Below are 23,758 nucleotides of genomic sequence, written 5' to 3'. Positions count from 1 at the left end.
AGTCATGGGTCAAATCTCTTTTATGCGTTTTAGTTTAAGCCTCACTCATTCCTACCTAGATTTTCCCTCAATATTTATAAAACACCTTATCAAAACTTGAAAAAGAATAATTACATTTTAAAAAAACAACTAAATAAATTAACGTTTTCATATTATAATTAATAAAAAAAATACAAAATGATTACATATTAAAAAACAACCAAATAAATAAACATTTTCATATTATAATTAATAAAAAATAAAAAATTCCATACAATGCATTTGAAAACCCAAATAAGTAGACATTTCACAATCAATTAAAAGTAAAAAAAACCTTTGTAATAAAATATTTTGGCGGTTTATTATAATTTTATGTTTTGGTCATTATAACTCATTCAATTTACATTAAGAAAGAAAGAAAAAAAAATTACAAACAAATACATAGGCATTTTCACTTCACAATCAATTGATATAACTTGTAAAAATATTATATTAATATTATAAGAAAAGCTTATAATAAAATATTTTGGCTCTTTACGATAGTGGATAGATAGTAGATAGAACTTGTAAATATATTATATTAATATTATAAAAAAAATCTTATAAATATTATTTATTTATTTAGTCTTATTTTTATTTTATTTCATTTTATTTTTTTACATATAAAATGATTTTATATTCGTTATTTATTGAAATTAAAGTATATATATTACTCTTCAAATATAAGTTTTGGAACATGTTTTCTCAACCAAAGTAAAAATAGTAAAAACATAAAATAGAAAAGATCATTACAAAAGTTTGAAATTAAAAAAATGTTATATGCATTCACTTAGTGGACATCACCTATTTTTTTTGTTATCAATAAATATCTAAGAGACTAGAGTAATGCTTACTTTGATCTTCTGTTCGCATAAACTTTTGTTCCATGTGAATATGTGCTACCTTCACTATCTCGGAAAATTCCTAAAAATTTAGGACCAAACTATGTAATGTACATATCCCCAAGAACCAATCAATAGCCATTGGAGAACCATTAGAAAATCACCAAAGATTTGAAAGCACTTCACATGCCTAGATATTGCAAAATACTTTATTATTAGACCTTGGCCATACTATCAAGCTAAGAAGGAAATAATGATAGTTATTTAAGTGAAAGGCTACTCCATATTACTCCCACCCCGCAAAAATACCTTAGTTGTATTTAGAGAAGCCCAAGCCTTGGAAGTATCAATCATGGCCCAATGGAAATCTCGTTCTTCTTCTTTTCATGGGCCCAATGGAAATCTCGTTCTTCTTCTTTAGCCCTCCTGAGCTAAGTTCCCTCATTGGTAATTTTTTTAGTTATGTACCACATGCCAAATATTTGGAACCTATTATAAAGATGGTTCTATTCATTTGAAAAATTATCTTTATTACGAAACATCTTTGTATTGATGAAGGAAAAAATAAAAACAAATAAGTACCGCATGTTTTGAGAAAAATAGAAGCATCTTCGACAAAAACAAAAAATCTTTCGAAAAAGAAAACATCTCTATATCAATCACAATCCATTAAAATAAAATCTTATGTGAGATACACAATCGATTAAAGCATTTTTAATTGACATATTAATAAGTAAAATAAAATCTTAGATTGACATATTCCAAACACAAGTTGAATGAGCTGTACTGAAAATCCTACGTAAAAAAGTGACAGATCTTTGACAATGGAACATATAAAACAAAAAGGTTTGACACCTTCAATGTCTGCGGACTTGCCGATATTTGTACATCGCCGGTTAATACCGTCCAAATCACTGCGGTCCCGACTATGTGATACGTAGATAATCACCACCTTGTATTTGCAGACACCTATTTCTGTGCATCGTGCCTCTACCCTATCCAGGGTTTCCAAATATTTATAAATTGTGTCTCCGAGGTTTCGGATAAATTCCAATTCTACTGCCTACAACGAATCTGGAATCTTCATCAGTTGCCATGGACGCTCTTCTGAAGCAATTTGAAAGACTTCAGAGACCAATTGATCTGGTGCAGACGCTACATGAAACCCAAGTGAAGCAAGTCCCTGCACGCTACATCCTTCCTTCGGAACAGAGACCATCTCGTCCTCTTCAAGTCCAGCAGTCTCTTCCTGTCATTGATCTAGCAGGCCTGGAAGATACTGATCAACGCTTCAAGATTGTCAGTCAAATAGCCCAAGCATCTCAGGAATGGGGTTTCTTTCAGGTTTGTCATTGCAACCGCAGTTTTTGCTTTTCTTTTCTTTATCCAACCAATTTCCTGGTCGCTTTGGATTCTGATTTCATGGGTTTGCAATTGTTTTGAAGATAATAAATCATGGCATACCTCTGTCATTGCTAGAGACTGTGAAGCGTGTTTCGCAGGAGTTCTTTGATCTTCCTCTTGAAGAGAAACGGAAACAGTGCCCTGTGAGGCCTGGTATTCACATGCTTGAAGGCTATGGCCGCTTCTTTGACATCTCTGATAACACGGTCCTGGACTGGGTTGATGCCCTAGTTCATTATATCTCTCCAGAGTGGGCCAAAGCAGTTGAGCACTGGCCCAAAAACCCCTCCACATACAGGTACAACTCTATACAGATATAGATACACACTGTGAAACCTTGATAATGAGCTAATTGCGTCCGTTCTGATACATTTCTGTGTGCACTGTGAAGAGAAACATATGAAAAATACGGCGAAGAGGTAATGAGGGTTATGGGGAAATTGCTGGGTCTTCTTTCCGAGGGTTTGGGGCTGGACCCAAAGTATATGCAAACCCTCAATAAGGAACCCCTGCTACAACTCAGAATCAATTATTACCCTCCTTGCCCTCAGCCAGATATGGTGAATGGGCTTAAACCCCATTCAGATGGCGATATGCTCACTGTTCTGCTGGATGATGGGGTGGACGGTCTCCAGGTTCGGAAAGATGAGGATTGGTTCACTGTGCCCTCTGTTCCTGGAGCTCTTATTATCAACATTGGGGATTTGTTACAGGTCAGTGAAATTCTTTTCTCTTTTTGGGACTTTAATCATTTCTCTGATTTGGACTATGTCCTTTGGTTACAATTTGAGCATAATTTTTGTAAAATGATATGGGGATTGTGTAATGGCAGATAGTAAGCAATGGGAAATACAAGAGTGCCGAGCACCGGGTAGTAGCGAATACAAAGCAGAGTCGCATGTCGATAGTCATGTTTTTGAGTCCACAAGAGGATGTGTTGATTGATACTGCTCCCGAACTGATCGATGAAGCTCATCCCAGCTTGTACAAAGCCGTTAAAGCTGGGGAGTATGGAACTGAGTATATGAGCAAGGATATTCGAGGAAAAGACGCTGTACATGCTTTACGTATAGTGTAGAACAGGCGTAGGAAGTCAATGTCTAGTCCTTCATGCCTTTGTATAAGATGTCTATGTAGAGAACTATTCAAGGTATTTGAGTGGAAACTATCACTATAAGATAGCTGTAGGTGTTTTGAGAAAAACATGTAATTTGCTAGCATATTATATATGCAAAATAAATATAGTGGTATTTCATTGTTTTGAGTGGGTGTTTCATTGCCACGTGGTTGGGCGTTTTGAGTAGGAATTTCATTGTTTTGAGTTGGTGTCTCATTGTTACTTGGTTGTGCGTTTTGAGTGGAAGATCTAATTTAGAGGTATATTATATATGTTGTTTGGAAGTCTCTATTTATTAGATGTGTTGATGTGTTGGAAATTTGGTTAAATATTGATTTGTTTTGTTTAAATTGATTTTTTGATTTCATATAGATTGAGCATTTTCAAAAAATTTTGGGATATTTATGATTGTGAAGGGTTTACTCATCTTAATATGTGATTTCAATAAATCCCTACCACATTTTAGACAAATTAAATTGGAAAATAAATCAGAAAACTTTCTAGAAAAAATAAATTAGAAAAAAAACCAGAAAACTTTTCAAAAAAATGATAAATAAACACTCCCTATATATTCTATATATGTGTTTAACTTCATTGCCTATTTAGTTTATTTTTAAATAAATAAATATAACTTCATTGCATGCATTCGTTTTATTTATGAATAAATGGATATTTATTATTTTTATTAAAAAAATTATTTATTTAAAAATAAATAAATGATTTTTTAAAATAATAATAAAATAATAATTTAACACACACACATATATAGACTAAAATATTGATAATAATTATGTTAAATATGGAAATATGGAAAATATTAAGTAATATAAATTTCCGTGAAATATGGAAACATTACATAATGTAAATTTAATTTAATGTAGAGGAATATCTAAATGAGTTTTTGATCTTTAAAATTTTTAGATTAAAATGGAGTTATTTTAATTTAATTTAATGTGTTTTATTTTATTTTATTTTATTGTTTTTCTCTTTGATATTAAAAATCAAAATGAAATTTTTCTCGTCCATGCGGTCTTGGATATATAGTAATTGGTTACTCTGTTAAGACACTTGTTAAGACAGTCCTTGATATCAAGTCACCGGTTCAATTGCCCATCTAGATGACACAATACCTCACTAAATATAAATAGAGTAAAAATACAAATGAAATAAAAAGATTGAAAAAATTAAACCTTCATTTTGTAGGAAAGAAGCAATTTCTACAATGATTCAAATAAAGGAATGGAATGGTCACCCCTGACAAGTTTAAAGGCTTCATTAGCCTAGGATTATTTCTTCTGGCGAAGGATTGAATAAGGAAGAACCTAAATCCAATCTAATCTAATATTATACTTTACTATTCTATACTAAGTTATGATTAAATAATAAACTAAGTCCTATTGTTAAATAAATTAGTACAATTTCATTAACTTAAAATGATTTGTTAGAAGAATGCTGAAAATCTAAATACTATATACAAAATAATTCTAATTTATAATTACATTTAGAAATTAAAATTAGAATATAATGCAAGTTCTATATTGCAAAATCAGATTATGATAAAACATGTACAATTATATTATATAGATGACAAAGATCAGATATGTTAGGTCCCTATAATAATTATGTATTCCCCTTATTTCTATTGTTAGTGTAGCCCCCTATTATTATTGTTGTACCCATGTATCCCCCATGTTTTTGTTGTTGTGCCCAATAGAGGCCGACTGTTCTTATTATTGTTCCCTTACATTATTATTATTATCATAGACTTTGATTATATTGTGACCCCTTAGACTCCTATATATATACCAAGGAGGTCTTATCATTTGTATCATCCAAGAATTATTCATTTGTGTAATGTAAAGGAGGTTTCCCCCTTGAAGAGGAAAATTTTTAAGTCGTTTATCTATCTATTCTTCTATTTTTTGACCTGGTTGCATAACATTTGGTATAAGAGCTTTGGAGTCTAGGGTTTCGCTTCTTCAAACAGGTTATCCTAAAATTTTCCCTATAAATTTTTTTTTTCTACGAGGCTTCAGAAGCTCAAATTGCAACCACGTGGAGCAGAAATGTTAGTGAACTTCTTGTACGAATTTCAGATCTTCATTCGCTACATGTCAGAGATATGATCCAAGGAAGTGAGGGTTTTTTCGAGCTCCAAAATTCAATCTCAAACAGGTGACCTAGGGAAAAGCGCCATAAATTTCTCTCGAGCATAGGATTTGAATTTTGTAAAAAGTGGCTGAAATTGAATGGATTTTAGTTATTTTTGTATCATTTTCAAGGCCAAAGGTAAAAACAGTGACACATGGCACTTCGTACAATATTCTCTATTGAACAAGTCGATAATCAAGTTATCATGGGATATTGGGCATAACTCTTTACTGAAGAATCCAATCTCTGTCTAACTTATGGGGTTGGAAAGAAGACTTAGAAGGATAACACAAGATGAAATTTCACACCTTGGAGATATGAAATTATAGAGATACGATAGTTTCAATATAGATCTCCCAAAAAACAAGAGAAAGTTGTGTAACTTTTTAAAATTTTGTATAACTTTTGTTTGAAAAATTAGTTTGAAGTGATTCAAAGGGCATAGAGAAACATATATATCATTGTTTGATTCTAAAATTCCTTGAAAAAAAATGGACACACCTAGTAAGCAACTAGAAATGTCTTCTATGACACATGAAGTAAAGGACGAAATGCAACATTATATATCAAGATTACGACACCAAGTGCAACAAATTTCACTCTCACAAAGAGCAACAAAAAATGAAATGAAAGTGATGATGAATGTTAAAATGCATGGTTGAAAATGGAACATGGATGATTTAGAATAAAAAATGGAAAGTTTAAAGGATGGTTTAAAAGAAAAATTGGAAGGTTTGACAAAGTTGGTACAAGAAATGTGTCCTAATGGAAACAAGGTATTCCATGAAACTCATGATGAGAGAAAAAGAAATATTATCATGATTTTAGAGACTATAACTTTGGGTTAAACACCTACCATATTTCAAATATTGATATGAGGAAGTTTGATGGCAAGGATATAGTAATAAGGATACAAGAGATGAAGCAATAGTTTGATCTACATGATGTTTAACCCTCACAAAAGGTATGTATTGCATCTTTATATTTAGAACCCAAGTAGTTTGTATGGTATAGATGGTTTTTTTTCTCATAAACCACTTATCACTGAGTTAATTTTTATGGAGGAAATGCTAGCACATTATGAAGATACAAAGAGCGACACCTTCTTTAGCCAATTGATAAATCACAAAGAAAAGGGTTCAATGGCGAAGCACATTGAAGACTTCCAAAAATTGAATATTAGGTTAACTAATATTCTAGAGGAGCATATGATTGATTTCTTCATATGTACTTTAAAGGATAACATCCAACATAAGGTTTACCTTTGGGAACCTAATTCATTGGAGAATGCATTTAGGGTGGCAAGAAAGTTTGAAAGCAAGATTATAGCAACAAGGAAGTCTACCACTCACAACTATAAATATGGAAGTTTTGTTGTTCCTAATCTTCCAAAACCTATGAGGTTGATGCCACAAAAATTGGAGGAAAGAAGATAAAAATGGATTTGTTACAGTTGTGATAGAAAATACACTAAAGGACATAAGTGTGCTGAGAAGAAATTATTCTACATAGATTGTGAAGAGGAGGAATAAAAGGAACAAGAAACATCAAAAGAGGAGGATATACACTAGGAACCAACCTCGGAGAAAGAAGAAATGAATCCAAACATATATTGTAATGAATTTACAGGAATTACCACTCCTCAAACTCTCAAAATAACAGGATATATCAAAAATAAAAAGGTAATAGCTCTAATTGATTCGGGTAGTACCCGTAATTTTATCCATTGTAAGATAGACAAGCAATTGAATTTTTTCCTATATCCAGCACCAGAGTATCAAGCAATGGCTGCAAATGGAGGAGCTATAAAATTCTTTAGAAAGCGCCATAATATCAAGTTAACCATGGGGGAATATGTATTGAATTGTCCAATGATTTCCATTCCAATGGGTGTTTTTGATGTTATACTAGTAGTCCAGTAGTTACAATCTTTAGGGATGATAAGTTTTAATTTTCAAGAACGTCTCTTGAAATTTTTTTCTAAGGAAAGGAAGTTGAATTAAGGGGTATCGCGGGGAAACCAGGAAAGATGATTATCTCTAATGGCATGACAAAACTTCTGAAGAAATAACAATGGGGCGTAATTGCACAAAGATTCTCACTAGAGGTTCAAACATCGAAATCATCTATTTCTCCAAATCTCTAAATGTCTTGGATAATCATTCCAAGGTATTTGAGACTCCCAAATTCCTCCCACCTATTTGTGATCAAGATCATGCTATTCATTTGATTCCGGGATCTATTCCTCCAAACATCATACCTTAGAGATATCCCTATGCCCAAATGAGTGAAATTGAACGTATGGTTGCATAAATGCTAGAGGATCATATAATTAAACCTAGTCAAATTTCTTTCTCTACTCTAGTAGTCTTGATGCACAAGAAGGATGGATCATGGCATATGTGTCCAGATTATAGGGAGCTCAACAATCTCACTATTAAAGATAAAATTCATATTCTAGTCATTGATCAATTGTTGGATGAATTAAATATTGGAGAAATTTACTTCACCAATTTGGATCTTCGTTCATGATATCATCAAATTAGATTGAAGACTAAAGACATTCTGAAAACAACACTCATACCTCATGATGGCCATTATGAATTTTTGGTCATGCCTTTTAGCCTTACTAATTCACCTTCCACATTTCAAGGTTTGATGAATTCCATTTTCAAACCCTTTCTTATAAAATTTGTTTTATTATTTTTTGATGATATACTAATCTACAACAAGTCTTGGAAGGATCATGTTCAACATGTTGTGAGGGTGCTCAAACTATTGGAGGAGCAACAATTATATGCAAAAACCTCCAAATGTTTATTTGGAGCATAGGAGGTGGAGTATTTGGTTCATATTGTATCTCATGAGGGTGTTGAGGTAAACCTTAACAAAATTAAATCCATTAACGAATGGAAAATCCCCACAAACATAAAGCATGTTTGAGGATTTCTTGGGTTGAAAATATATTATCACAAGTTTGCTAAGAATTATGGGAGAATAGCAACACCTCTAACAACATTACTGAAGAAAGATGCATTTTCTTGGACTCTAGAATTAACTAAGGCCTTTGAACATTTTAAAGAGGAAATGTGCCAAGCACTAGTCTTAGCTACATTAGATTTCACAAAAACCTTTATTGTGGAATGTGATGCGTCAAGAAATGGAATTGGTGTTGTTTTAGTGAAAGAAGTAAGACCCATTACTTTTGAAAATCATCCAATCAAAGGAAAGTATTTACACAAACCTATTTCTGAGAAGGAAATGTTGGCAATACTACATGCACTAAATCAATGACGACATTCCCTAGTGGGAAGACACTTCAAGTTTAATAAAAATCAAGATAGTCTTAAACACTTTTTGGAACAAATATTGTCTTCAGAAGAGCATCAAAAATGGGTCAGAAAGATGTTGGGTTATGACTTTGAAATCATCTACAAAAAAGGAAGAAAAATGTTGTTGCATATGCACTCTCAAGAAAGGATGAGAATGTGAAAGAATTGCTTTGTGCCATTTCTATTATCCAACATGATTGGATAATTGAAGCAACAGGTGAATTGAAGAATGACAAAGTTGTGGACACTCATTCAAAAGTTGCAACAAGATCCCATGACATCTGATACATTTAGCTGGAAAAATGATTCATTATGGTACAAATATCACTTATATATTTGTAAGAATTCCCAACTCAAGAAAATTATTCTTTTGGAATTTCACAACTCTCCTTTAAGAGGCCACTTAGGAATTTTAAAAGCTTACCACAAGGTCAAGAAGGACTCTTTTTGGGATGGACTTAAATATGATATTTAGAAGTTTGTGGCAGAATGTTTGGTTTTCCAACAAAATAAATTTGAGACAATTAAGACCTCGGGTCTCTTACAACTTTTAGCCATTCCAAGTCGGCATTGGGAGGAGGTCTTAATGGATTTTATCACAAGTTTACCCAATTCTAAAGGAAAGAGTGACATCATTGTGGTAATTGATAGACTTACCAAGTATACACACTTTTGTGCATTATCTCATCCTTTTAAAGACAATATAGTTTCTACTGCATTTATGGAAACAATTAAAAATCTACATGGAAACCCAAAGATTATTGTAAGTAAAAAAGATCCCATTTTCACTGGAGAATTTTAGACAGAATTATTTTCTTGCCTTGGTACTCAATTAGCTCATAGCTCATCTTGTCATCCGCAATCTGATGGGAAAAATGAGATAGTGAACAAATGTTTGGAAATATATCTTCGTCTCTTTGTATCTGATAAACAAACACAATGGGTCAAGTGGTTACCTATAGCTAAATGGAGGTATAACACTTCCTTCCATACTGTAGCAAAAATGACCCCATTTATAGCACTTAATGGATATCATCCACCATCCATCACATCATCTTTAAGAGAAAATTCTAAGGTTCAGGGACTGGAAGATCACATGGAGCATACACAACAAGTTCACACCAGAATCAAATGAAATAATAGGCATATTAACATCACAGTGAAATAAGTTTTGATGTAGGTGACTGGGTATTTTTATGACTAGACCTATACAAACAAATGTCCCTCAAGCAAGCTAAGAAGGATAATAAAATATCACCTAAGTACTATAGACCTTACAAGGTGTTGCAAAATATTGGTACTATGGCATACAAATTGGAGTTGCCAACATCTTCCTGAGTACATCCAGTTTTCCATGTTTCATGCTTAAAGATGGTTATCTATGACAAGCTCCTAGTTGAAACAATATTTCCAGAACTTGACGAAGAAGGAAAAATCATATTTGAGCTTGAAGCAGTCATGAAAATAATAAACAAACAACTACAAAATCGATTAATTTTAGAGTATTTCATTAAATGGAAGAACTTAACCGTTGAAGATTCCATATGGGAGGATGAGAATTTTATACAGAAGTATTTGGAGCTACTCAAGCATTGAGGACAATTTTTTTTGGAGAGGGGCATGTTAGGTCCCTATAATACTAGTGTATTCCCCTTATTTCTATTGTTAGTGTAGTACCCTATTGTTATTGTTGTGCCCCATAGAAGCCCACTATTTTTATTTTTGTGTAATTACATTATTACTATTATGGAGGCTCTGATTAAATTGTGACCCCTTAGACTCCTATATATACCAAGGAGGTTTGATCATTTGTATCATTCAAGAATTGTTAGTTTATGTAATGTAAAAGAGGTCGCCCCCTCGTGGAGGCTAACTTTTAAATCATTGATCTATTTCTTATTATATTTTGTTAGATGGTTTCATAAGAAGATCATAATGAAACCAGCTCAAGATTAAACGATCTGTAGATAAATGAGGAAATATTACACAAAATGCGATAAAATGCTATTTCCAGATCCAACTAGCTATAAAATAATTCTTAATGTGAATGATGAACGCACCAATAACAATGAACATATAAATTACTTAATTTCATTAATAAACATAGCACAACAATTTTTATTTAAATATTTCACATTAAGAATTAATATAAGTACACATATATGCAAAGCTATATATATATATATATATATATATATATATATATATATATATATATATATATATATAGATATACATATACATATACATATACATATACATATACATATACATATACATATATTGCTTCGCTGAGTGAAAATAAGAAAAATTGTAATCAATTGTCTATAAAAATTTTATACTTCTATAGTTTTGATATATGGATACAACAAATAAACAATTTGACAGATAAAATGATATAATTTTCCAATTAGTTACGGTTACAATATTTATTCAACTTGCAACAAGAGAAGGACATTATATAGATTCTAACGTCACGGACACACCCATAAACACTCAAAACTTTCAAATGTCTAGATAGATAACATTCTCAGGACACAAGTAACTAGGGAGGTGCATTATTTTGGTTAAGAAAAGACAAATTGAAAAAAAAAATTGATCAACAAAGAAATGTGATAATAAGCATTCTCCTATTTAAGAATTCTAATCATTAAAAAAAAGAAATCACTACCTTCCAAGTCTCAGAAATCCAATTACATAGACATAAAAACATATAAACAATACTATGGAACAAAAAACAAACATTAGTAATAGATTAAATTCAACCAAGTTGATTCCATATATAAAATACATATTCCAAAGTCAAAAAAATTTAAACAACATTCCTTTGTTCAACGTTTCTCCCTTTCAGGCCCCCCTTTTACAATTGAATATAAAATTTTATATAACCAAACGCCCACCCTTACAATAAAAAATAACCATAAGTTGTCGTCGAATCATTCAATTACAAGAAATAACAAGAAAGTATTTCAAGTTCAAGCCTTCTCAACCTAGAATCAAATTAACATAAGACACATGGGAGACATACTTTCCATACAAGATGAGTGGAAGCATCCCGAATCACACTATCTAAGAAGATTGTCCTTCCATCATTGAAAATTTCTTAAGAAAACAAACCAAAATTAGAGAACCTAATAACAAAATAGCATGGGGTTGCTACAAACTATTAGATTCTAACCCTTTTTATTATAAAAATAAATAAATTGAATCAAACATATATTACCTACATTAGATTTTAAATAAACAACCTATTTTATGGCACTAGGCTCCTCTAATTATGAGGAAATGGTAACCTTGAGGTCCAGGGAGTTAATTACAATGTGCGTATCTTTTGACCCAATTTTACCTTCATTAGAAGATGATTTTTTCAAGTTATCCTTTCTCTAGAAATGAACCCTTAATTGATTTTTTCATAAATTAATTGGCTAATCCTATGCTCCAAAGAAGGAATATAGAGAAAAATATAGTTGTTTCCAATACATATTTGCAATCAAATCTTCCGAGTGATGGTTTTCAGAGGAAGGACCATCACAATTGACAACATCATCTTGTTCTGGAGAAATTTCATGGGAAAAAGACTTGTTTCTTTTAAGATATGGTTTAGGACTATTCTACAAGTCAACAAGGAGGACGACTTCAGAAGATCCCTTAACCTTATTTATTTTAGCCCTAGGAATTTTTCTCTGCAATTTTTTTTATTTTCATAATATCTTGACCAGTTTCTTGTTTGTTTGCATGTTGAACATGTTGTACTTTGGGCTTAGAAGATTCATGAACATAATTAGTTTTACGAGCTTCGACCATACTTTTGGTAGTCCTAAGAGAAGTTAAAATTTTAGAAACTTCAATTTGACTATCCTCTGAAGAGGTTGCCCTTGGTGCTTGAAGAGAAACATCACACTCATCCCACTATGACTCCTCGACCATGGATGGAGTTCAAACAACAAGAGAAGATTCAGCAACCGCAGTGGTAGAAGACTATACATGATCAAAATATGGGGGTTTACCATAGCCATTTCTAGTAAAAAATAGATCCCAATCATTACCCGTCTAAGCTAAATGATGTATAACCAATATAAATATTAACCTGTTATGGTAGAGAGACTCTTCATGATTTTATCTTCGGCTTGGAAAGCCTTTGACATCCTAGTTAAACTCTTCAGGAGAAAGTAGGGTAAATTAAGTTCCCAACCTAAAAGGGCTATCAAAAGTCGAACGTGATACATGTAAACAACATTGTAACGAACCTAAAAAGTTATATATCTATGAATCATATGTAATAGGTTATGTTGCTTTGGTTTAACAAACAATACATGCATACCTTTCATAGAGTACTCACAATCTTTGTTTGTTAACAATTTCTTCTATAGAATTCCCTTGACCGCAATATTTTTGGAGCAACAATCGCCTTCTAAGGGTAACTGGGTAACCATGCCCAAAAAATACAATTTGACCTTAATATAAATGAAACCAATGTAAGCCCTCCTAACATTGAAAGGATCGACAAATTCCTTGAAAAAATCATCATTGCACCCTTGAAACAATTGCAAGAACTAGCACCAACCCACTTGAAGAAACAAAGTTAAGCTTTCATCATCTACCTCAACAATTTCTGCTCTAATGAGATCTACTCGAACTACTGTAGGCATATCACAGAGGGAAATTTCATAGGTTGGGGTAGAATAGGGTTTGAAACAACGAAAATAGACATACAACCCTAAGTCATAGAACCCTCGGGGCCAAACGAGAAATACAAAAATGAATGGTTTGGTGAAACCTAAGAAACCTGAGAGATCACATCAGAATTTTCAAGTATAGGTATATGACAAAGCTAGGATGACCTTGAAGTGTTCGAAATTAAACCATAGTCAAACCTTATAACATTTTTCGCTAGTACAAGGTGACACTTAAGCATTTAAACTGTCACGTAAGTAGGTAATAAGTCATATTAACATGACAGATCGATCGACCATGGTAATTACCATAAGTTCATATATGTGAAATGTTTTGCGAGAATCATATATTCAAGTTAAATAAATGAACCATTAAATAAGGCATATCAATAACGAATATGGTATGATCAATTCATATCATCAATCAATTCATAACACACAATGCAACTAGTGTAGATACGAACTTTAGGTTATGGCTATGATTATGAAACATTCAAAACATTTTAAATCACGGGTTCATTTAAATAATGGTTAAACATATGAAATCACCATGTTAACATATAAAAATTACCCAATTTATATTATAAATATGATTATGGGCTGCTACAGAATCCATGATTTTGTAGAGGCCCTTAATTTAACAGTTTTTCTTCTCTTATGGGAAACTACTAACTAAAAAAAACCATATTAATAAGAAAAACAAACCCTTGCATTTAAATAAATGACGAGATAGATCCCAACTTAAACCATAAATAAAAGTAGTGATCAAATAAAAGATGCAGGAATTTAGCCAATTCAAATCTAAATTAAATGACAACAAAACCAATTTTAAAAATGTGCCCTTTATTTTTGAATAAAAATAAAAGGGAGGAGGTTGGCCTGCAAACAATGGTGAAATGGATGATCCAATTTTCTCTTCCTACAATCAGAAAAGGAATAAAAGTCAAATTCAGTATGATCATGCATAAATATTTAAAAAACAATCTCTTTCAATTTAGTGAATAAATACTACAGGAATTCATTCACTCCTTAAAACCAGAGGGATCCTAATATCTAGAAACTAAAAACCTGACAATTTTTTTAGAAGAAGTATTACAGACAAAAAATGAGTAAAGATGAACAAAAGAATTGTAAAAGTTGGCTAAATCATGAATTTAATACCACAGATGGAGTCACTGCTACTAGTGGGCATCCATAGCCTCGACATAGTCACCTTTTAACACAATGATTTGTTAGTGTCCCATCAATTAGATATATACTTGGAGTTTTAATGAATAAGTTAGCTAAATACTAACTGAATGCCATTGTCCTGGATTAATAACAAAATAGTGGAAGTGTCATTCACGAGTACTAATGGAAGTGAACAAGCTGACTTGTGATGAGACCCTTTGTCTTTCAATTTTTTCAACTGGATGCCATTACCCTAACTTGGTGACCAGATATGCTAATGCCACCTTAATTACTACTCATGATCACGAAGGTTGGATCGTAATGAGACATCCTATCATTTATTCAATAGTAGGAATAAATTATTTTAGTTAAAATTTAACCTTTTTATTTTTTGAATTACACTATGATAAAAATTAATCCTTTGATGTATTCCTTAATACATAGGGAGGAAAATATTCTCCCTCAAAGCAAGGGATGACATGAAAATATTAATATTCCAACATAATAATAGTGACATTACTCAAAACAACCTTGTACTCATAAGGAGAGGTCTCCGAAAGTCAAATTAGAATTGATAGTTTCTGTAATTGGAAAAAGGTTAAAAATATTTTGAGTGAGATAAAGTAGTTTATTTAAACTAAACTGGATGCATTTACTCAAAAATCAATACATGAGTGAAAAATCATCTGATCATATTTTCCTCAGAGAAATATTTCATTCATGCAAATTTTACTATGGAAAGGGTAGAAAAATAATAATATCAAGAACACACACTAAATAAAACCCCAAACTCATATATAGAAAAAGAAAGTTAACCATAAAGAAAATAAGAAATATATACCAAAATATGTACAAAGGTCTCCCAAATAAATTCATGCAAAATATCTCTTTAAAAATTGCCCATTGACTCGAAGAGACTCAAATTGACCCTCCAAAGTCCGCAATTAGAAAGTGTTGTGTTTGATCTTTTCTGTAATAATGAAAGGTCCCAACCACAATCTCTGGAACTTGGAATGTTTACCCTTGATCTCATGGGATTTGTCCCATTGTAGAACATGGTCACCAATTTCAAGGTCCCACTCAAAAGAAGACTTCTTATCATCTTCTGATTCCTCTTATGCTATAGAGTTTGTTTCGTCCTCCTTTAGCTCAAATTCTATCTTTTCAGGTTCCTTTGGTAGGACTTCATGTTTAATAACATATTTCACCTTTCTAAACACCACATCTCGGCTATACACAACTTTCCTTGTTATTGGGTTCCAAAGCTTATAACCTTTAAAACCATCCTTATACCCAATAAAGATGCACTTTTCAAATTTACTATCTAACTTTGTTCTTTTCTCCTTTGGAACATGTACATATGCATCACATCCAAATACCCTCAGATGTGAAAGAGAAGGTTTATTACCAGCCCATACCTCTTGTGGAGTCTTATCCTCCAACGCTGGTGAATGTGATCTGTTGACTAGGTAACATGCAGTCTCCACCACCTCTACCCAGAATTCTTTTCCTAACCCAACACCACTAAGCATGCTTCTTTCCCTTTCCATCAACATCTTGTTCATTCTTTCTGCAACTCCATTTTTCTCAGTTGTGTATGGAGTAGTCTCCTGCCGTGCTACACCACAATTCTTACAGAACCCTTCAAATTCCTTCTTACAAAACTCTCCACCATTACCTGTCCTCAACACCTTTATCTTCTTCTCTGTTTGGTTTTCCACCAGAGCCTTAAATTCTTTAAACATGTCAAAGACTTCAGATTTCTTCTTGAGGAAATATATCCATGTATCCCTTGAGAAGTCATATATAAATGATATGTAGTACATAGACTTACTGAGTGATGGAACCGACACAGGTCCAAACACATCACTGTGCACAAGCTCTAATATCTGTTTCGCCCTCTTACCACTAGAGGGGAAACTCACCCGATTCTGCTTCCCATATACACAATTTTCACAGAAATCAAAATCTAGAGAACTATTAGACATACCTTCTACCATACCTTTACCATGAAGTATTCGAAAGTCCTTCTCTCCAATATTTCTAACCCTTTGATGCCATAGTATGGTCTTTTCTCTCGAGACCACTGGATTTTCTGCTACACTTTTAGGAACCACAGAATTGTTGCACCCATCAGTATTAGTGCTACCCTGTAGATTGTACAGAGTTCCAATATGAACTCCCCACATCAATACCAGTGCTTCCTGAACCATCTTGCAGGTATATTTCTCAAACACATTTTTTAACCTGCATCATCCAGCTTGCTTACAGAAATTAGATTTATGGCTAATACATGAATATATAGAACACCCAAAAGTGTTCTAATCCTTCCATCTTACAACTTCAGTTTGACTTTTTCGCGACCAATGATTCTAGCCTTCCTGTCATCCCCCAAGAATACATCACCACCATCATATTTCTCATACTCACAGAACTACTCTCTATGGGGAGTGAAGTGAAAGGATGCACCTGAGTCAATCAGCCATGCCTCATGATCTACATGTGTACTTGAAGAAGAATCCAAGTACACATCCTGACCTTCATCTGAGATGGTTTTCGCCTCTTCAGAAGGAGCATCATCATATCCCTTTCCTTTCTCAGGAGCTTTAGATTTACAGTCCCTTTTCTAGTGCCCTTCCTTTCCGCATTTCCAACACACCTTACAGGCTTTCCTAGAGATTTAGATCCCCCTCTAGATTTATATCTCCCAATCAAGGACTTATTTTTGTTTCCGCTCTGGGACTGTCCTCGTACAGATAAGGCATCACCATTCTTTCTATCCATATTTTTCCATCTCATCTCCTCTGTCAACAAGGATGAGACTATTTCATCAAACTGCAAGGGAGTTGCATTGTTACCTATCGCAACAACCAGACTATCCCACGAATCTGGTATAGAACACAACAAACCGATGCACTTATCTTCATCTGAAATTTTAATATCAACAGATAATAACTGGCTTACCACAGTATTAAATGCCTTCAGATACTCTATCACCGAGTTTCCATCTTTCATCCTCAAGGTTATACAACTTTTTCTGTAGGAACAATTTATTCACCAGAGACATAGATTGGTACAAAGTCCCTAACTTGTACCAAAGGCCTTTGTTGTAGCTTCCCCTGATACATTCAGAAATACTGAATCTGAGACACACAATCACATTATGATTTTTGCCTTCCGATCCAACTTCTTCCATTCTTCATCGGACATTGTTGTTGGTTCACTACCTAGATCTACTGTGATCCAATGATCATTATCCACCAGCAGATCCTCCATCTTGAGTTTCCACAACTCAAAACTATGACCATTAAATTTCTCGATCTCTATCTTTCCACTGCTCGTGATCTTCTTTCACCACAAGAATCGATCCCGTAGATCTCCCACTGAACTGGGTCTACCACAGGCCTGAGCAGAACCCCTTAGCAACAAAGGCGTCTCCTTGAAGCCAAAACAACTCTAATACCAAATGTATGTCTTAAACCTGTACATAAATTACTTGCATACAAATTCTAAACACAGAAAATAAACAATGGCGGGAGCATAACACATAAAATGAATAGACACAGAGATTTTCTCCTAGATCCCAAAACCAAGACTACCAGATTGATTTTTCATTATGTTCCTTTCATATATATATATATATATATATATATACATGTCGAAGCATCCATAAACCCCAATCCATTAACCCTAGATTAGAACATAACCGTAGTTCCCTTGACCGGATCTACAAAATACCATGGACCGAAAACCATCGCGCCCAAAACCATGTGCAAAATCCATGCACAAAACCATAGGTAGGTCCGACCACCTAATATAGGGTCCAAAAGGACACTGTAGAGGGAGGCTATCGCCCCCCTTCTAACCCCATAGCTTCACTATTGGGCTAGTCATGGAAATAATATAACACAACCCAACATACCATAAGTGTGTATCTATGAAATGATTTGCGGGAACCATATATTTAAGTTGAATGAACATATCATTACATAGAGAATATCAATAACATATATAGTATGATCGATTCATATCATTAATCAACTCATAACACACAATACGACCAATGTAGGTTCAAAATTTAGGTTAAGGCTATGAATATGAAACATTTTAAACATTTTAAATCATGGTTTCATCAAAACAAATGTTAAAAACAGGAAATCATGATGTTAACATACAACAATTACCCAATTGATATTATAAATATGATTATGGGTTGCTACAAACCTACAATTCTGTAGCGACCTTTAATTTAACAATTTATTTTCTCTTAGGGGAAACTACTAAATAAAACAAACCATAGTAATAAGTAAAACGAACCCTTTCATCTCAATGAATGGTGAAATAGATCCCAACTTAAACAAGAAAGGAAACTAGTCATCAAATAAAAGATGCAGGAATTTAGTCAATTCAAATATAAATGAAATGACAAAAAACAAGAAAGAAAAGTTTAAAGGGATGAGGTTGGCATGCCAATAGGTACAAAAGCTCCACTATGAAAATATTTCTTTCTGGTGTTGATAATGCAATGAAACAGGGCACATGATTAAAAAATTCCCTAAGAATTTATAGAACAACAAAGACCGGAAAAAAATGTGGAGGCCCAAATGGTGGGAAGGAGCTCATGGTATTCACTATACGATATTCAAAGAGGATATGCCTCAATATAAGAAAGAATTAGAAGGCAAGAAGGAAGTAGACTCAACCAAAGAAACTTCATTAGTAACGCCATAAACTAAGGAAGAAAGAATGAATGCCAATGAGGCTCCTCTTGAATCATACTAAGTAGAAAAGCAAAAGACCCTCCTGGAAAGTGGATCCCCTTTTGAATCCACAATGATTCTTGCACAGAAAACATCTTCCTGGGCAGATTGGGCAGATGAGGAAGAGTCCAATTTTCACACACTGAAGAATGTTATATCAGAATTAGAAGAAAATATGTGCGAGACTCAAGTTGGGAGGAGAGGAAGAGGCATTTCGCCAAGGAAAATATGAAGTCAGCCTAAATCAAAATTGAAGTAGTTAATAATACTATGTAAATGTATTTGGATTTTAGGATTTTATGAGTTTCTTGGATAATTTTTAGTTGGAAAGGGTTTGAAAATTTTGTGTCATGGGGAACTTGTTTGAGGGTTTGGATTGAGTCGCCATGCTCAATTTCAAATCTCCAACGAAGATTAGAATATATAAATATTTTGGCTTATTAACTAGATATTTTTAAAATAATAAAAATTTCTACCCGTCTCTTTGAAAAAATATCACCATTACAATCTCTTTAAGATTATAAGATTGTTGCATTTTGATTTAGAGTCTCACATGACCAATTTTTTATTGAATTTAAATATTGTTAATTAACTCTAGCAATATCCTCATAGTAATCACACCATAAAAATAATTTTAAAATTAGAAGGTTATTGTAATTGTTTATGTATCACATGATTTTTTTATATTTTTGTTTTCTATAGGTTTTCTTTTGTTCAAATCAATTATATATAAATAATTTATTATTAAATTTATATGTTTTAAGTCTATAATTATTTTAATAATTTTGTTTTTTAACTATTATTATTATGTATATTAAATAAGCCTCAAGGGATAGCTCTATTTGTCAAGTTCTTTCCGTTAAGTACTTTGTTTATTGGGAAGTCATGGGTCAAATCTCCTTTACGCCCTTTAGGTTAAGCCTCACTAATTCCTACCTAAATTTTCCCTCAATATTTATAAAACACCTTATCAAAACTTGGAAAAAAATAATTACATTAAAAAAACAACTAAATAAATTAACATTTTCATATTATAATTAATAAAAAAATACAAAATAATTACATATTAAAAAACAACCAAATAAATAAACATTTCCATATTATAATTAATAAAAAATAAAAAATTACATGCAATGCATTTGAAAAACCAAATAAGTGGACATTTCACAATCAATTAAAAGTAAAAAAAAAACTTTGTAATAAAATATTTTGGCTCTTTATTATAATGATATGTGTGGACATTTCACAATCAATTAAAAGTAAAAAAAAACTTTGTAATAAAATATTTTGGCTCTTTATTATAATGATATGTTTGTCATTATAACTCATTCAATTTACATTAAGAAAAAAGAAAAAAACAAATAAATAGGCATTTTCACTTCATTATCCATTGATATAACTTGTAAAAATATTATATTAATATTATAAGAAAAGTTTATAATAAAATATTTTGGTTCTAGAACTTGTAAATATATTATATTAATATTATAAAAAAAAAATTATAAATATTATTTATTTATTTAGTCTTATTTTTATTTTATTTTATTTTATTTTTTTACATATAAAATGATTTTATATTTGTTATTTTATTGAAATTAAAGTATACATATTACTATTCAAATATAAGTTTTGGAACATGTTTTCTCAACCAAAGTAAAAATAATAAAAACATAAAATAGAAAAAATCATTACAAAAGTTTGAAATAAGAAAAATGATATATGCATTCACCTAGTAGACATCACCTATTTTTTTTGTTATCAATAAATATCTAAGAGATTAGAGTCATGCTTACTTTGATCTTCTGTTAGCATAAAATTTTGTTCCATGTAAATATGTGCTACCTTTACTATCTCAGAAGAAAAAAAAAAAAAAAAAAAATCTTACTAAATACTAAATTTATATAATATTTTAAACCTTAAAAAAAAAAAATATTCTTACTGAAAACGAGTTACCAAGAAAACTCAGAAAAAACAAAATAGAAAAAACAAATTAGTATATTGACACATTTTCAAAAGTACCCAAAGGAAAAAAAGCATATACGTATTGATGAAGGAAAAAATAAAAACAAATAAGTACCAAATAAGTAAAATAAAATCTTATATTGACATATTCCAAACACAAGTTGAATGAGCTGTACTGAAAATCCTACGTAAAAAAGTGACAGCTCTTTGACAATGGAACATATAAAACAAAAAGGTTTGACACCTTCAATGTCTGCGGACTTGCCGATATTTGTACATCGCCTATGTAGTTGTCAATAATGTGGTCTATGGAGTTGTCGTGATTTTGGTGACTGAATCTGGTGGAAGAAATTGAGGTTAAATTTTGATTTGTTGCAGTTAAAATGGTTTTTTAACTGTGTATTTGGATTCAGCACCCTCGAAAATCCCTGAAACGCTCTCATTGTGCAAAAACTAGCTATCAAACTCGCGATTCCAATAAATTCCTGCCGGATTTCGACCGGAAAAACCCACCAAAAAAACTTTCGAAAGTTCGAATTATAGACTATTTCCATCGCCTACAGTCCAAATCACTGCGGTCCTGACTATGTGATAACGTGGATAATCACCACCTTGTATTTGCAGACACCTATTTCTGTGCATCGTGCCTCTACCCTATCCAGTGTTTCCAAATGTTTTTAAATTGTGTCTCCGAGGTTTCGGATAAATTCCAATTCCACTGCCTACAACGAATCTGGAATCTTCATCAGTTGCCATGGACGCTCTTCTGAAGCAATTTGAAAGACTTCAGAGACCAATTGATCTGGTGCAGACGCTACATGAAACCCAAGTGAAGCAAGTCCCTGCACGCTACATCCTTCCTTCGGAACAGAGACCATCTCGTCCTCTTCAAGTCCAGCAGTCTCTTCCTGTCATTGATCTAGCAGGCCTGGAAGATACTGATCAACGCTTCAAGATTGTCAGTCAAATAGCCCAAGCATCTCAGGAATGGGGTTTCTTTCAGGTTTGTCATTGCAATCACAGTTTTTGCTTTTGTTTTCTTTATCCAACCAATTTCCTGGTCGCTTTGGATTCTGATTTCATGGGTTTGCAATTGTTTTGAAGATAATAAATCATGGCATACCTCTGTCATTGCTAGAGACTGTGAAGCGTGTTTCGCAGGAGTTCTTTGATCTTCCTCTTGAAGAGAAACGGGAACAGTGCCCTGTGAGGCCTGGTCTTCACATGCTTGAAGGCTATGGCCGCTTCTTTGACATCTCTGATGACACGGTCCTGGACTGGGTTGATGCCCTAGTTCATTATATTTCTCCAGAGTGGGCCAAAGCAGTTGAGCACTGGCCCAAAAACCCCTCCACATACAGGTACAACTCTATACACATATAGATACACACTGTGAAACCTTGATAATGAGCTAATTGCGTCCATTCTGATACATTTCTGTGTGCACTGTGAAGAGAAACATATGAACAATACGGCGAAGAGGTAATGAGGGTTATGGAGAAGTTGCTGGGTCTTCTTTCCGAGGGTTTGGGGCTGGACCCAAAGTATATCCAAACCCTCAATAAGGAACCCCTGCTACAAGTCAGAATCAATTATTACCCTCCTTGCCCTCAGCCAGATATGGTGAATGGGCTTAAACCCCATTCAGATGGCGATCTGCTCACTGTTCTGCTCGATGATGGGGTGGACGGTCTCCAGGTTCGGAAAGATGAGGATTGGTTCACTGTGCCCTCTGTTCCTGGAGCTCTTATTATCAACATCGGGGATTTGTTACAGGTCAGTGAAATTCTTTTCTCTTTTTGGGACTTTAATCATTTCTCTGATTTGGACTATGTCCTTTGGTTACAATTTGAGCATAATTTTTGTAAAATGATTTGGGGATTGTGTAATGGCAGATAGTAAGCAATGGGAAATACAAGAGTGCCGAGCACCGGGCAGTAGCGAATACAAAGCAGAGTCGCATGTCGATAGTCATGTTTTTGAGTCCACAAGAGGATGTGTTGATTGATACTGTTCCCGAACTGATCGATGAAGCTCATCCCAGCTTGTACAAAGCCGTTAAAGCTGGGGAGTATGGAACTGAGTATATGAGCAAGGACCTTCGAGGAAAAGACGCTGTACATGCTTTACGTATAGTATAGAACAGGCGTAGGAAGTCAATGCCTAGTCCTTCAATTGCATTTTTATAAGATGTCTATGTAGAGAACTATTCAAGGTATTTGAGTGGAAACTATAACTACAAGATAGCTGTAGGTGTTTTGAGTAAAAGATGTAATTTGCTAGCATATTATATATGCAAAATAAATATAGGGGTATTTCATTGTTTTGA

The 23,758-nt window shown here is 33.0% G+C and overlaps 2 protein-coding genes across 3 annotated transcripts; both read left to right on the top strand.

The window, feature by feature from the left end:
• The first annotated feature begins 1,831 nt into the window (after positions 1–1,831).
• On the top strand, positions 1,832–23,758 carry LOC149148423 (protein LATERAL BRANCHING OXIDOREDUCTASE 1-like). 2 transcript variants are annotated; one of them, XR_016263232.1, is made up of 5 exons: positions 1,832–2,204; positions 2,306–2,562; positions 2,656–2,977; positions 3,097–3,452; positions 23,683–23,758. XR_016263232.1 is itself a non-coding variant. In XM_089442700.1 (4 exons), the coding sequence occupies exons 1-4, from the start codon at positions 1,956–1,958 to the stop codon at positions 3,340–3,342; spliced, it is 1,074 nt and encodes a 357-aa protein (XP_089298826.1). In that variant the 5' UTR covers positions 1,832–1,955; the 3' UTR covers positions 3,343–3,528. The 2 variants fall into 2 exon arrangements, 1 of the variants encoding a protein (XP_089298826.1); XM_089442700.1 differs by lacking the exon at positions 23,683–23,758 and having other exon boundaries at positions 3,097–3,528.
• LOC149148422 (protein LATERAL BRANCHING OXIDOREDUCTASE 1-like) lies at positions 22,081–23,758 on the top strand. Its single transcript, XM_089442699.1, has 4 exons — positions 22,081–22,432; positions 22,534–22,790; positions 22,884–23,205; positions 23,325–23,758. Exons 1-4 carry the CDS (start codon positions 22,184–22,186, stop codon positions 23,568–23,570), a joined length of 1,074 nt encoding a protein of 357 aa, XP_089298825.1. The 5' UTR covers positions 22,081–22,183; the 3' UTR covers positions 23,571–23,758.

This window comes from Pinus tabuliformis, chromosome 9, assembly GCF_031772625.1.
Source record: "Pinus tabuliformis cultivar Carrire ecotype Pingquan chromosome 9, CPIR1, whole genome shotgun sequence".
Lineage (NCBI taxonomy): Eukaryota > Viridiplantae > Streptophyta > Pinopsida > Pinales > Pinaceae > Pinus > Pinus tabuliformis.
The sequence above is the reverse complement of the archived record's forward strand: the minus strand, read 5'-3'. Positions and strand labels throughout refer to the sequence as shown.